The sequence below is a fragment of the Scyliorhinus torazame genome, chromosome X (assembly GCF_047496885.1).
Source record: "Scyliorhinus torazame isolate Kashiwa2021f chromosome X, sScyTor2.1, whole genome shotgun sequence".
Taxonomy (NCBI): domain Eukaryota; kingdom Metazoa; phylum Chordata; class Chondrichthyes; order Carcharhiniformes; family Scyliorhinidae; genus Scyliorhinus; species Scyliorhinus torazame.
This window is the reverse complement of record NC_092738.1, coordinates 29,145,874-29,161,293: the sequence shown is the minus strand read 5'-3', so window position 1 is coordinate 29,161,293 and position 15,420 is coordinate 29,145,874. Positions and strand designations below refer to the sequence as shown.

The following is a 15,420-nucleotide window of genomic DNA, read 5'->3' as shown; positions in this document are numbered from 1 at the left end:
CAGTTTGTGGTCAACGGTGACCCCCAAGATGTAGATGGTGGGGGATTCAGCTATGGTAATATCACTGAATGCCATGGGGAGATGGTTAGATTCTCTCTTGTTGGAGATGGTCATTGCCTGGCACTTGTGTGGCATGGATGTTACTTGCCACTTGTCAGCCCAAGCCTGAATGTGTCCGGGTCTTAATGCATACATGGACTGCTTCAGTACTCGAGTCGTCACGAACGGTGCTGAAAATTACAAAATCATCAGCGAACATTGCCATTTCTGGCCTTCGAGAGGAGGTAATTGATGGCGCAGCTGAATGTGGTTGTGCCTCAGACACATTCTTGAGAAACTCCTGCATTGATGTCCCAAGATTGGAGATGATGCAGGGACCTCTGCCAACCTCTCGCAGGGACCCTCTGCCAACCTCTTTGTTACTTTGTTGTGTTGTAACCATTCAATCATTTTATTTCAACAATTCAGTCTCCACATATAAATGAATAGATCATCCAAAACAGGGAACCACTGAGAAACTGTTCTAACTGGACATGTAACCATCAACCTATGATTCAAAATTATTTCTGCAGCCAACTCAAGTTTAGGAGGACATAAATGCTAGATGATATTCCACTACTCGAGTGAACATATTACAAACATTTCACAAGTCCAACTTTACAGACATTTGCACTATTATCAGTAAGAGCAGATGAATTCAGGAGACGTTTGCCTAACGAATAATAACTACAGTTATTAAAGGACTTTGGTTAGGCCACATTTGGAATACTGCATGCAGTTCTGGTCGCCACATCACCAGAAGGATGTGGATGCTTTAGAGAGGGTGCAGAGGAGGTTCACCAGGATGTTGCCTGGTATGGAGGGTGCTAACTATGAAGAAAGGTTGAGTAAATTAGGATTGCTTTCGTTGGAAAGACGGAGGTTGAGGGGGGACCTGATTGAGGTCCACAAATTTATGAGAGGTATGGACAGGGTGGATAGCAACAAGCTTTTTCCAAGAGTGGGGGTGTCAATTACAAGGGGTCACGATTTCAAGGTGAGAGGGGGAAAGTTTAAGGGAGATGTGCATGGAAAGTTTTTTTTAAGCAGAGGGTGGTGGGTGCCTGGAACGCTTTGCCAGCGGAGGTGGTAGAGGCGGGCACGATAGCATCATTTAAGATGCATCTAGACAGATATATGAACGGGTGGGAACAGAGGGAAGTAGATCCTTGGAAAATAGGCAACAGGTTTAGATAAAGGATCTGGATCGGCACAGGCTGGGAGGGCCGAAGGGCCTGTTCCTGTGCTGTAATTTTCTTTGTTCTTTGTACACTTCAGAAGTAGTTCATCGGCTGCAAAAAGATCTGGGGCACATTGATAATCTGAATATATTTTCTACTTTTGAAGTGTTGAGATACCATACGACATAGAAGCAGAATTAGGCCATTCGGCCCATTGAGTCAGATCTGTCATTCAATCATGGCTGATATTTTTCTCATCCCCATTCTCCTGCCTTCTCCCCATAACCCCGATCCCTTTATTAAATCAAGAACCTATCTATCTCTGTCTTAAAGACTTTGTTATTTGGCCTCCACAGCCTTCTGCAGCAAAGAGTTCCACAGATTCACCGCCCTCTGGCTGAAGAAATTCCTCATCTGTTTTAAAGGATCATCCCTTTAGTCTGAGGCTGTGCCCTTCAGTTCTAGTTTCTCCTCCTCGTGGAAACATCCTCTCCATGTTTACTCTATCTAGGCATCAGTGCATCACCAATTTAAATTAAATAAAACACTGAACCTCTGGTGTAAAAGTGTTACATTTATCCAGTGACTAAATGCTCCTGTGGCAAGTTGATTTTGAAGGTCAATCAGGAATCTGTCATGCCTGGAAACCCACCCAGCATCTAGCTCAAGAGTCTGCAAAATAGACATCTGCCAAGTCGTTTTTATTTGTTGTATACGTATCACTCGCTTCGTATTAGACGAAGAAGGTACAAATAGAATTCACAAAAACGATACTCGAACTGAGTGGTTATAGCTAACCAGGAAAGATCGAACAGGCTGGGGCTCTTTTCTCTTGAAAAGAGAAAAGGCGGAGGGGGTGACGTGATAAAGATGTTTCCACTTGTCGGGAGACCTACAATAGATGAGTCACTAATGAACCCAATAGAGAATTCAGGAGAAACTTTTATCCAGAGAGTGATGCCAACGTGGAACTCACGACCCCAGAATGGTCGGGGTGAATGGCGCATTTAAGCGGAAGAGCCAAATAAACACACGAGGGAGAAAGTAATAGAGGGATATGTTGATGGGGTGAAAATGAAAAAGGGGAAGAAAGAGGCTTGTTGGGCCAAAATGGCCTGTTTCTGTGCTGTACATTCCATGTAATTCTTCGCCATTTGGCACACAACCCTGTTGATTAAATTGAACGCAAAGCAGAAAAAGCCAAGGCTTATGGACTCCCACTTGTCCTGCCCGGTACTGCTGGAATTTAGATAGTTAAAAATGCAGCTTTCTAGCACGGAACACCAGTAAAGCTGCATGTTGTCTATCCAAGTTGTTTTGTGTCAGAGTTATTGGGAGCCAACTGGGGAAGAACACTAGCCCACAGCAGTGCCTGTGCCATACGTTACTTTAAGATTTCAATGAGCCAAGTTGCATGATCAATCATTAAAAAGGCATTGAAGTAATATGACCGGTCAGGCTCAGGCATCAGATTAAGGAGCATGTCACAAAGGGTCATCTCTATTTCAATCCCCGGTAAACCATTCCAAGGAAAAAGGTTTTTCTCCAAGGAATGTAATTGCCAGTTGGAGACACAGATAAAGTGCAGTTCAAACAAGGTAAATCTGAATAAACCAGCTTCTTGGGTAATGCCTTTCAGCGCAGTCATCCTGAGTCACCTCGTCAGCTATGTGGCAGGGTGTTTCTGCAGTGGGAGGAAAGATAGTGCTAGTCAATTCAATGTTCTAAATGGCACAGTCCAGCACCTTGGATCAGGCCTATTCTACCACCTTCTTATTGGGAGTTATGCCTGCCGTGAGCCTGACATTTTTTTAGCCCCCTTTAACAGTTTCACCCTTTTACCATTAATCTGCTTCACTTGTTAATTAGAACATAGAACAATACAGCGCAGTACAGGCCCTTCGGCCCACGATGTTGCACCGAAACAAAAGCCATCTAACCTACACTATGCCATTATCATCCATATGTTTATCCAATAAACTTTTAAATGCCCTCAATGTTGGCGAGTTCACTACTGTAGCAGGTAGGGCATTCCACGGCCTCACTACTCTTTGCGTAAAGAACCTACCTCTGACCTCTGTCCTATATCTATTACCCCTCAGTTTAAAGTTATGTCCCCTCGTGCCAGCCATATCCATCCGCGGGAGAAGGCTCTCACTGTCCACCCTATCCAACCCCCTGATCATTTTGTATGCCTCTATTAAGTCTCCTCTTAACCTTCTTCTCTCCAACGAAAACAACCTCAAGTCCATCAGCCTTTCCTCATAAGATTTTCCCTCCATACCAGGCAACATCCTGGTAAATCTCCTCTGCACCCGCTCCAAAGCCTCCACGTCCTTCCTATAATGCGGTGACCAGAACTGTACGCAATACTCCAAATGCGGCCGTACCAGAGTTCTGTACAGCTGCAACATGACCTCCCGACTCCTGAACTCAATCCCTCTACCAATAAAGGCCAACACTCCATAGGCCTTCTTCACAACCCTATCAACCTGGGTGGCAACTTTCAGGGATCTATGTACATGGACACCTAGATCCCTCTGCTCATCCACACTTTCAAGAACCAAGAACTTTACCATTAGCCAAATATTCCGCATTCCTGTTATTCCTTCCAAAGTGAATCACCTCACACTTCTCTACATTAAACTCCATTTGCCACCTCTCAGCCCAGCTCTGCAGCTTATCTATATCCCTCTGTAACCTGCTACATCCTTCCACACTATCGACAACACCACCGACTTTAGTATCGTCTGCAAATTTACTCACCCACCCTTCTGCGCCTTCCTCTAGGTCATTGATAAAAATGACAAACAGCAACGGCCCCAGAACAGATCCTTGTGGTACTCCACTTGTGACTGTACTCCATTCTGAACATTTCCCATCAACCACCACCCTCTGTCTTCTTTCAGCTAGCCAATTTCTGATCCACATCTCTAAATCACCCTCAATCCCCAGCCTCCGTATTTTTGCAATAGCCTACCGTGGGGAACCTTATCAAACGCTTTGCTGAAATCCATATACACCACATCAACTGCTCTACCCTCGTCTACCTGTTCAGTCACCTTCTCAAAGAACTCAGTAAGGTTTGTGAGGCATGACCTACCCTTCACAAAGCCATGCTGACTATCCCTGATCATATTATTCCTATCTAGATGATTATAAATCTTGTCTCTTATAATCCCCTCCAAGACTTTACCCACTACAGACGTGAGGCTCACCGGTCTATAGTTGCCGGGGTTGTCTCTGCTCCCCTTTTTGAACAAAGGGACCACATTTGCTGTCCTCCAGTCCTCTGGCACTATTCCTGTAGCCAATGATGACATAAAAATCAAAGCCAAAGGTCCAGCAATCTCTTCCCTGGCCTCCCATAGAATCCTAGGATAAATCCCATCAGGTCCCGGGGACTTATCTATTTTCAGCCTGTCCAGAATTGCCAACTGCCAATTCATTAATCTTGTGCAAGAGCCAAAAGCAGCAGCATGCTCTCAACAATGGTGTGATATAATACAGTTGGCCGCCTCTGCCAAATTGTGTACGAAGATTACAGTAAGTCCTCACTGGAGTTAGTGTTGTGTTAATGAAAATTACGATTTTCTCATTTAAACCAATGTAAAAGCTGTACGGAGGTCCTCTTGAACCTCCAAGAAAAAAATACAACATTATACCCTAGAAATTTACATACTTTTGTTAAATTCCTATATTGACAAATGAAATATGTTTCAAATTTATTTTAAAAGTTAAGAAATATAACTTTCAGCTTGCTCCCTGCTTCTCTAACCTCCCGCTTACCACACATTCCGCTCTCTGACCTTCCCAATTGCTGTTCATGCAGCAGACTCTGTAACTTGTAGCCTCACCCGCTCTCCAACCCACTCACTTACTGCTGACCCTCCAACTTGTGACCTCTGCCACTCCCTGATTTAACTGCTCGCCGACTTTCCTACTCCCCACTCTCCTGAACCCGTGCTCCCATTCAAGGTCCAGGTCCAATTCGAAGCTCCGAGGTTGTGAAAGTGTAGGTCCTCAAGTGAATGAAAATGAAATGAAAATACCTTATTGTCACAAGTAGGCTTCAAATGAAGTTACTGTGAAAAGCCCCTAGTGTCCACATTCCAGCACCTGTTCGGGGAGGCTGGTGCGGGAATTGAACCATGCTGCTGGCCTGCTTTAAAAGCCAGCTATTTAGCCCAGTGTGCTAAACCAGCCCCTTTGGGGCAGATGTGCAGAGCTGGGTCCGTGATAATAGATTAAACATTTTTTTTTAATAAATTGCTCCCGCCTGCTGCTTTCCTCTCCTGAACCTGGGGACATGACTGCAGCTAGAGGCCTGTTGGAAATGTGCGCAGCAGATAGAGCGATATTGTGAGAAGGCAAACTCATTCCTGGCTTCACATACATTAAAAAAACAATCGATTAGAACAGTCTCAGCTCAGCATTGCTCAGCACCAGGACCCATACTGTCACAACACTGGAGCTCTGGCTTCCGATTGGATCTGGACTTAAGACCTTCCTCTAATGGGAAGACAGGTTTAGAAGAGAGGAGTGGGAGATAGGACGGCGATTCTGGGAGCAGCAGTGGCCTTAAGTCGGAGGGTGGACAGAAAGAGGGTGGGTTAGGGGGCGGGAGAGGCTGCTCCAATATGGCTCCAATCGGGTCATGCTGCCCTACGTCAGACCGGTGGAAATGACCAAAATGAATCTCGCAACACTAAAACAAGAATACAGGCCCCATTAATTAATGGATGTTAAAGCAAGACAAAATGAGGACTTACTCCACTTGAGAAGCCAATGTCAAAGTGCAAAAGAGAGGTGTGTTCGTTCCCTCCCCCCCTCCACCCCCGAAGATGTTGTGATTTTAACAGAATTTGCAAATCAATGCAAGCCTCAATTGAGACAAAGACCTACACCTGACATAACACTTCAAATTGCTCACAAACATAGGCAGTGCGATTTTTTTTTTTGCAGCAGCAAATTGTTTTTGCATTCTTTTCAAAGTGACCTACCACATATGGGCTTTGCGCAGGATACTTGCAATGGAGTGCACTGTCCTTCACAGGGGCTCGCATTGCCATGCTAGGTTTGCCGCAGAAGTTGCTGAAAGTATTCTCGCCATCAAGAGTCGATGGGGCATTCCGCAGTGCCATACCATCGTTATTACCTACACCAAGAAAATCCAGACAATAAAATAAAACCTACAGGAATAGTCTCAGTGCAGCTTCCAATCTAAACAAATGTCGTCAGTTTGAAATAATTTCAAAGCTGTTAAAAAAATGTTCTTATAGGAAAAATACCTGGATTTAGGTTAGACGGTTTACAATTTTGGATATTCGTTTTCATAGATACCGTGTGTGCCCGGCTGAGTTTGCCATGGTCAACATTAAAAGCATTAATTCCCACATTCGATAGGATGCTCTGTAGAGCCATTGGATTACTCATAAAATCTTCATCACTATTGCCTACAATTGTACAGAAAGATAATTATTTTAGAGCCCTCCTGATGGAACCACGACACAATTTTACATCACTTTAAAAATGTAATATATGAGCTCGACACCACATGTAATTCAAGGAGCTCGAAAGAACATCAAATTATTAAACTCACTGCCTACATGAGGGCAGCACAGTGGCGCAGTGGTTAGCACTGCAGCCGCACGGCGCCGAGGTCCCAGGTTCGATCCCGGCTCTGGGTCACTGTCCGTGTGGAGTTTGCACATTCTCCCCGTGCTTGCGTGGGTTTCGTCCCCACAACCCAAAGATGTGCAGAGTAGGTGGATTAGCCACACTAAATTGCCCCTTAATTGGAAAAAATGAATTGGGTACTCTAAATTTTAGGGGGAAAAAAACTCACTGCTTACATATATTCTGCAATTATTTTACAATGGACGTTATGCACGTTGGAATTCTCCCAAAGGAACAAAATGTCTTTCTAACTATTTTAAAATAGATACCCACCTTTTAAAAAATTAATTATGGGCGTCGCTGGCTAGGCCAGCATTTATTGCCCACCCCCAATATCCCTCAAGAAGATAGTGGTGAGCTGCCTCCTTGAACATTCAAACTCCATGGGAAAAATGAAATTTGTGTTATACATGCACATATATATCACTTTTTCAGGGTATACCAAAGAGGACTGTTTCATCCAAAATAGATTTAGTCCGTACGTATTGGTCAAATTATTTTCCACAATGGGAGGACCCAATGGACATTTCTCCTATTCTCCATACTGTGATTAGGGATTAATTGTTAGCCAAGACATGATACCCCCACCTGGCAGTGAATTGACAAGTTCTTATTCACAAGATTGTTTACAGATGGAAACCGTGACGGAACAGAAAGACCAAGCTAACATGGTGTTCCACAATCATGCAAATTTGAGCTGAGGGACCCCCAAGAATATCTACTGTAGGAGCAGAAGTCATATGCAGCCAAAGCAGCAGGGTATGGCACACAGGCAGTGAACAAGATGCCACAATTGTACTAGCAACACTAACTGTAGCTCTGGTAGGGCAGAGAATGTAGAGCACCCTGCAGACCGGCTTCCAGAACATGGCAACTGCAATGCAGGCTATTGTATCTCAAGAATTTCAAGATCTGACAGCTGCCATCAGCTCAGCCATCCCACAGATCAGTGAGCACTCAGATCGGGGGTCCAGTGGAATGGTAGTAACTGGAGTCACCTACCTCATACTGCCACAGCAGTACATGCCTGGCCTACCCTCTCAGAGCAGGTCAGTGGAACACAAGAGGTGTTGCCAACATGCTCAGGAATAAAGTCCATAGATGCAAACACGAAAGGAGGCCAGCCATGTCCCATGACTGTTTTGTAGCGGATGAGAAGGCCAACTACCTCTGGTGATCCTGCCCCTGGTTTCACCCAAGAGAAGCATGGTGTGTAACTTGGCTCCAGTCTACTTTGGACTTCAGTATAACAAAATAGAATGTGCACTGATGATGCACTATGTTTCTCACGGAATTTAGATTTCGGCAGGAAAGGCTGCACTTATTTGGAGTTGATTTACTCACTCAGGTGACAATTACTGACATGGATAAGAATAAAATTGAGCAAATGTTCCTATATTTGAAGGTGGAGGAGGAGGCGGTAAGGCACTGGTGCCAAAGATAGACTGTGTTACATACAAGTTTTCAGTAATGAGATGTGATCAGATGGCCTTTGCAGTAAATGCTGTCCAATTCTCCTTTGCTGCAATCCGTACTGCTCTTCCTCTGTACCAGAAACACCCTCACTGTGGGAAGGAGGGCGAACATTTCCTGGTGATCTCATCGGAACAGAGGCACGTTCAGGTGGATTCTTGGTTTAACTTAGCGCAAGTGCTTCAAGAGTGTAAAAGCAGGAAACTGGGTGCTACAGCTCTCTAAAAAACAGCCATTTAGATGCCAGGGCAGCACAATGGCGCAGTGATTAGCAAGGCTGCCTCATGGTGCCGAGGATCGGGTTCGATCCCGGCTCTGGGTCACTGTCCGTGTGGAGTTTGCACATTCTCCCAGTATCTGCGTGGATCTCACCCTCACAACCCAAAGATGTGCAGAGTAGGTGGATTGGCCACGCTGAATTTTTTTTAAAAACCCAATTTTTATAATGTGCCCTGCAATTTTAATTTTTTAAAACATACCTGGACAATTTGGCTAGGCACTACATTGGCAACGCGACATGGGGCTTGATTACCTATCAGCTTTGCCGCTTTGCGCCCCACCCTATCCCCACATTCTGAGCAACCCGAGACCCCCACCCAACCCAGCTAGGCCCAAATTGCCAACGGCCCGAACGCCTGACCCGAAATCCAGCAAAATCCAAAATCTGGTATGACCACAGTCTCGAGGTTGCTGGTTTTGAGACACTGTACCTGTATATGAAAATTTGGGCAAATGGGATTTGGCTGGCAGATCGTAGGAAGGCAAAAAAAGCCCATGGGAATTAGCACGTGCGGAGAAAAAGATCAAGTGCGAGGCAGAAACTCACATAAAAACAGCATCTGCCACAAAACCGTGTCCCACTGAAATCATGCCAAAATTGCATGGAAATTCTCCACTAGATCATTTAATATCGGAATTTCTTTACTCTCTATACAAGCGGTTTCATCATCTTCTTTTTGGTTAGTTAGCTGGTGCAAAGCATGCCAATGACATTTTCAATGCAAAGATTTCAAGAGAACACCCCAAACAAGTATTGTATTTGTTTTGGGAGCATTTTACTATTTACTAGAAATACAGAAAAGTTTGTATAGAACGTCACAAGTTTCAGACAATATTCAACTCATCAAGATCCCAGGAGTATGCTGCAGTCCTCGAGACTGAAAGATTTGAAATGGGATGGACATTCTGAAAATTGAAGTCAATCTTTGACCTGGATTTGAAATGAAGTGTTAACACCCCCTCTATTCTGATCTCTATTATTATTCCAGTTTACATCCTACAATTTTACATTCTTGCCTCACCTTTCCATTTACCACAAGAATGGCTCTTATGCTTAACCGTGTTAACTTTGAACCATTTCCCCGTTTCTCCTGCAGAACAGAAAGAGAAAACTGCAACACCTACAGTCAATTACGATGGGAACAAAACTGAATTACTAGAAAGGAGTTTTGCTTTGACTGAAGGCATGGTAATGCCGTTTCTCTCTCTGTTACTAAAGATGTGCTTCTTTTTCTATAAATTGAGTGTATCCAATTATTTTTTTCCAATTAAGGGGCAATTTAGCATAGCCAATTCACCTAACCTGCTCATCTTTTGGGTTATGGGGGTGAGACCCACGTAGACTCGGGGAAAATGTGCAAACTCCACAGGGACAGTGACCCAGGGCTGGGTTCGAACCTGGGACCTCAGTGCCGCGAGGAGCAGTGCTAACCACTGCACCACCGTGCCGCCCTACTAAATCTTAGTACAGAAGGAGGCCATTCGGCCCTTCGACTCTGTGCCGGCCCTTGGAAAGAGCACCCTACCCAAGCCCACACCTCCACCCTATCCCCGTAACCGCACCTAAACTTTTTTGGACACCAAGGGCAATTTATCATGGCCAATTTACCTAACCTGCACATCTTTGGACTGCGGGAGGAAACCGGAGTACCCGGAGGAAACCCACGCAGACACGGGGAGAACAGTGCAGACTCAGCACAGACAGTGACACAAGCCAGGAATCAAACCTGGGACCCTGGACCAGTGAAACAACTGTGCTAACTACTGTTCTACCGTGTTGCCCTCAAGTGAGATCACAGGCATACGGGTAGAGCAAAGCTTCCATTGTTCTCTCCGCATTCCCCAAATCACATATTTTGGTAACACTTTAACATAGAGACAAGTAATCTGCACATTTCAGTCAAACTGGGCTTGGATTTCGTATATTTGGGTCAATTCAGTTAACTGGCTCACACATGGGTACATTGACCCATCCAAAACAGAATATTGATTTCACGTGCCCCGACATACATTCTACTCTCTTCAAGATCGCATCAAAGGATTTATTTCAAGCACCTGTCTTTGGTTTAATGTTTTCATTCCGTAGGATTTCTACTTTTGGTGGCAAAGGTGGTTTGATTTCAGGCGCTGAATTCTGGATGTAGGAGCTCTTAGTTTTACTTGGTGTTGCATTTGTCTGCCATGGAGCAAAGCTAGAGACAGATAAGAATATTGAAACTATATTATTACCATAAGCACTAAATCAGAAAACATATTAGAAGTTCAAGATCATTGAATGCTATAACTGGAGGACACAATCTTGTTAAAAATACTTTTTGTGCAATAAATAGGAGAGATTAGAATACACGTTTGTACAAATTCAGAATATCAGTGTTTGAGTAAACACGATCTCAATAATTGTATGATGCTCGCAGATTAAAATAGACTCAAGAGGATCTGATATGTAGATCGCCCCTTTCCCAATTACATAATAAAAGAATAATGGACTCCATTTTCCAACTATTAGTCAGGACATGGTTACCTGCTCAGGGGCTTAATTGAAAATCCTTCAAGTAATATTTCAGTCAATAAGGAAATAAAAAAAAAGTAAATTGTGCAGGCTCTGAAACCGGCATCAACCATGATTAACTTCAAAGTCCTTTTACAGCAGATGACAGTTCCTATTTGTATTTTCACAAAATTATATTGCTCTAATTGTCACTGGTTAACCTCAATGCAAGAGGCCTGACGGGCAAGGCAGATGAACGCAGGGCATGGATGGGTGCATGGGACTGGGATATTATAGCTATTACTGAAACATGGCTAAGGGAGGAGCAGGACTGGCAGCTCAATGTTCCGGGGTACAGATGCTATAGGAAAGATAGAACAGGAGGCAAGAGAGGAGAGAGTTGCATTTTTGATGAGGGAAAATATCATGGCAGTACTGAGAGGTGATATATCTGAGAGTTCACGCACTGAGTCTATATGGGCAGAACTGAAGGGAGAGATCACTTTGATAAGATTGTACTCCAGCCTCCCAAATAGTCAGCGGGAAATTGAGGAGCAAATATGTAAGAAGATTACAGATAGCTGCAAGAAAAATAGGGTGGTAATAGTTGGGAACTTTAACTTTCCCAACATTGACTGGGACAGCCTGGGACATGCATTAGGGGCTTGGATGGGGAGAAATTTGTTGAGTGTATTCAGGAGGGATTTCTCATTCAATATATGGATGGCCCGACGAGAGAGGGAGCAAAGCTTGACCTCCTCTTGGGAAATAAGGAAGGGCAGGTGACAGAAGTGTTAGTGAGGGATCACTTTGGGACCAGTGACCATAATTCCATTAGTTTTAAGATAGCTATGGAGAATGATGGATCTGGCCAAAAAGTTAAAACTCTAAATCGGGGCAAGGCCAATTTTGATGGTATTAGACAGAAACTTTCAAAAGTTGATTGGGGGAGTCTGCTGACAAGCAAAGAGATGGCTGGCAAGTGGGAGGCTTTCAAAGGTGTTAACCAGGGTTCAGGGTAAGCACATTCCTTTTAGAGTGAAGGGCAAGGCTGGTAGAAGTAGGCAACCCTGGATGACTCGGGATATTGAGGCCCTGGTCTAAAAGGAGGAGGCATATGACATGCCTAGGCAGCTGGAATCAGGTGGATCCCTTGAAGAGTATAGAGGCTGTCGTAATAGAGTTAAGAGAGAAATCAAAGGGCAAAAAGGGGACACGAGATTGCTTTGGCAGATAAGGCAAAGGAGAATCCAAAGAGCTTCTACAAATACATAAACGACAAAAGAGTAACTAGGGAGAGAGTAGGGCCTCTTAAGGATCGACAAGGTCATCTATGTGTGGATCCACAAAAGATGGGTGAGATCCTAATGGATATTTCTCATCGGTATTTACTGTTGAGAAAGGCATGGATGTTAGGGAACTAAATAGTGATGTCTTGTGGAGTGCACATATTACAGAGAAGGAACTGCAGGAAGTCTTAAAATGCATCAAGGTAGGTAAATCCCCAGGACTTGATGAAATGTATCCCAGGATGTTGTAGGAGGATAGGGAGGAAATTGCAGGTCCCTTAGCAGAGATATTTGAATCATCAACAGCCACAGGAGAGGTGCCTGAAGATTGGAGGGTGGCAAATGTTGTGCCTTTGTTTGAGAAGGGCTGCAGAGAAAATTACAGATCGGTGAGCAAGTTAAAAGAAGGTATTCTGAAAGACAGGATCTACAGCGTTTAGAGGGGCAAGGACTGATTAGGGAAAGTCAGCATGGCTTTGAGAGTTGAATATCATGTCTCATAAAATTGACTGAGTTTTTTGAAGGGGTAACCAAGAAGGCAGATGAGGGCAGTGCAGTCAACGTTGTCTACATGGACTTTAGCAAGGCCTTTGACAAGGTAGGTTGTTGCATAAGGTTAAATCTGACAGGATCCAGGGTGAGGTAGCCAATTGGATACAAAATTGGCTTGGTGACCGAAGGATGGTTGTCGAGGGTTGTTTTTCAAACTGGAGGCCTGTGACCAGCAGCATGCCTCAGGGGTCAGTGCTGGGTTCACTGTTATTTATATTAATGATTTGGATAAGAATTTAGGAGGCATGGTTAGTAAGTTTGCAGATGACATCAAGATTGGTAGCATAGTGGACAGTGAAGAAAGTTATCTAGGATTGCAAGTCTCTTCAAGATCACATCAAAGGATTTATTCCAAGCACCTGTCTTTGGTTTAATGTTTTCATTCCGTAGGATTTCTACTTTTGGTGGCTTTTTTCTCTGGAGTGCAGAAGGCCGAGGGGTGATCTTATAGAGGCCTATAAAATAATGAGGGGCATAGATAAGTCAACTTCTTTTCCCGAAGATAAGGGAGTCTAAAACTAGAGGGCATAGACTTAAGGCGAGGAGGGAGAGATACAAGAGGGGCAATTGTTTCACACAAGAGGGTGGTGATTGTCTGGAACGAGCTGCCAGAGGCAGTAGTAGAGACGGGCACACTTTTGTCTTTTAAAAAGCATTTAGACAGTTATATGGGTAAGATGGGTATAGAGGGATATGGGCCAAATGCGGGCAATTGGGACTAGCTTAGTGGTAAAAACTGGGCAGCATGGACAAGTTGGGCAGAAGGGCGTGTTTCCATGCTGTAAATCTCTCTGACTATCTAGCTAACCGAGGAAACCCACAGCGAGTCAAAATATCTGGAAGAACAGGTCACCATGCAACATTCTAGCTATTTTATCACCAACCAGCCGTGAACATCATTTTACACATTATCCTCACTAAAAAAAGTGAACATACATAATTAATAAAAAAGTATTTTTAGAAACAGATTGCTTATTCAACGTTATATCGATTCCTTTATGTTTGATTTACTTTACCAGCCCTTTTGCTTTTTTCACAAATGGGGGCTGGGACTGAAATTAATTTTATACTCACTAATTTCCTTTGTTCACCACCTCACTCTGGTCAAGATTCAGGGTTGCAATACTGGGACCCAGGTCTCTGCATTCTTGGTGGGCTGCTGGCCTGCAGCCATGGTTATGGGTTGGTTTTGTTTCAACTGCAGCCTGATCTTTACCTGACTTCACACACTTGGCATGAACTGGATAACTTTCCTTGGATTCAGTTGACTCTTTCTTGGTTACCACAGAAATCACTTGGATATTTTCATCTGTGCTCACAAGCGGAGTTGACTTGGGTCCCTTGGATGTTGCAAAGTTAAATGGAACTGGCTGGGTACAGGCCTTTTTGCCAGTTGCTTGTTTCTGAAATGATATAAAGCCAATAATACTGAAAATGTGATCGGAATAAAAACATGACAAAGATACTGGCAACACAAATTTACTAAATTCAGTGGTGCTTAATTAGTAAGAGATGAATGATTCAATTGTCAATTTCAACCTCAGTCAGGTCATGTTAAGCAATCAAAATTGGGGAAGAATTTCCCATTGCAAATGAACAGTGATATTTTCTGAAATAGTCTTAAAATCTTGAAATCAAAAATGTGGCTTGGACTGTAACAGAGTTAACTCAAGAAAAGAGTTTTGCTGGAAGAAGGCACCTAGATATAAAGGTTCTGAGATGCGCTGACTAGCTACATGGCGAGAATCATTTTACCGTAAAATCTAAATGTCTTCTAAGTATTTTACAAGGTTTGGTTTAGGAATCATTTTTCTCAAAAATTGGGAAATGTTGCCAAAGCTTTTCAACTTGCTCTTATCAGGTCAAATGCAAGAATGCCAAATTTTAAACGATCACGACATTAATATTCAGCAATATCCTCCATATCAACTTAATCACTCCAAGATACACTGCAAGTTTTTTTAAATTACCTGAAAAGCATGGGGTGCGGCAATTCACAAAATGGACACCTAGCTCCTATTGGATATGGACAAGCGCTTCTATGGACATTGGATATGGACTAGAGCTTAAGTTCTATCACAATCTCACTAAGCAGTCACAACCGGAAGGATGAGTGGTGTGTGAAATTCACATAGATGTAGAAGGGGCACTTCATTCTGCATCTGGCATGGGAGTGCTCAATCACAACACACTGAAGCAAAAGTGGAATTATACTTCCCATCTCCGATAGCCCTCACATCCGAGCGCAAAATGAAAAATATGCACAGAATACATTTCTCAGGACAACATGTAGGAAAGTAAACTATGATGATTGCTGGTTTGGTCACATGGATCAATTTCAGAACAGCCAGTGCCAAAGAAAAGCTTGCTGAAAGAAGGATACCTTTTCATGCTGCCATCGGGTAGTTTTCCCCATGTTGCCTTTATGGTGGGGATCTCC

General features: G+C 43.6%; 1 protein-coding gene across 3 annotated transcripts in view; it reads right to left on the bottom strand.

The window, feature by feature from the left end:
- Positions 1 to 15,420, bottom strand: part of troap (trophinin associated protein) — a 58,780-nt gene that overhangs the window by 40,595 nt on the left and 2,765 nt on the right. For 2 of the 3 annotated variants that reach the window (XM_072493910.1, XM_072493911.1), the window contains exons 3-6: positions 14,055 to 14,383; positions 10,707 to 10,843; positions 6,512 to 6,676; positions 6,224 to 6,378 (exon numbers count right to left, since the gene is read on the bottom strand). In XM_072493910.1, the coding sequence (XP_072350011.1) occupies positions 6,224 to 6,378; positions 6,512 to 6,676; positions 10,707 to 10,843; positions 14,055 to 14,383 (786 nt within the window). The remainder of the gene's footprint in view (positions 1 to 6,223; positions 6,379 to 6,511; positions 6,677 to 10,706; positions 10,844 to 14,054; positions 14,384 to 15,420) is intronic. The other variant, XM_072493912.1, reaches the window with a different exon arrangement.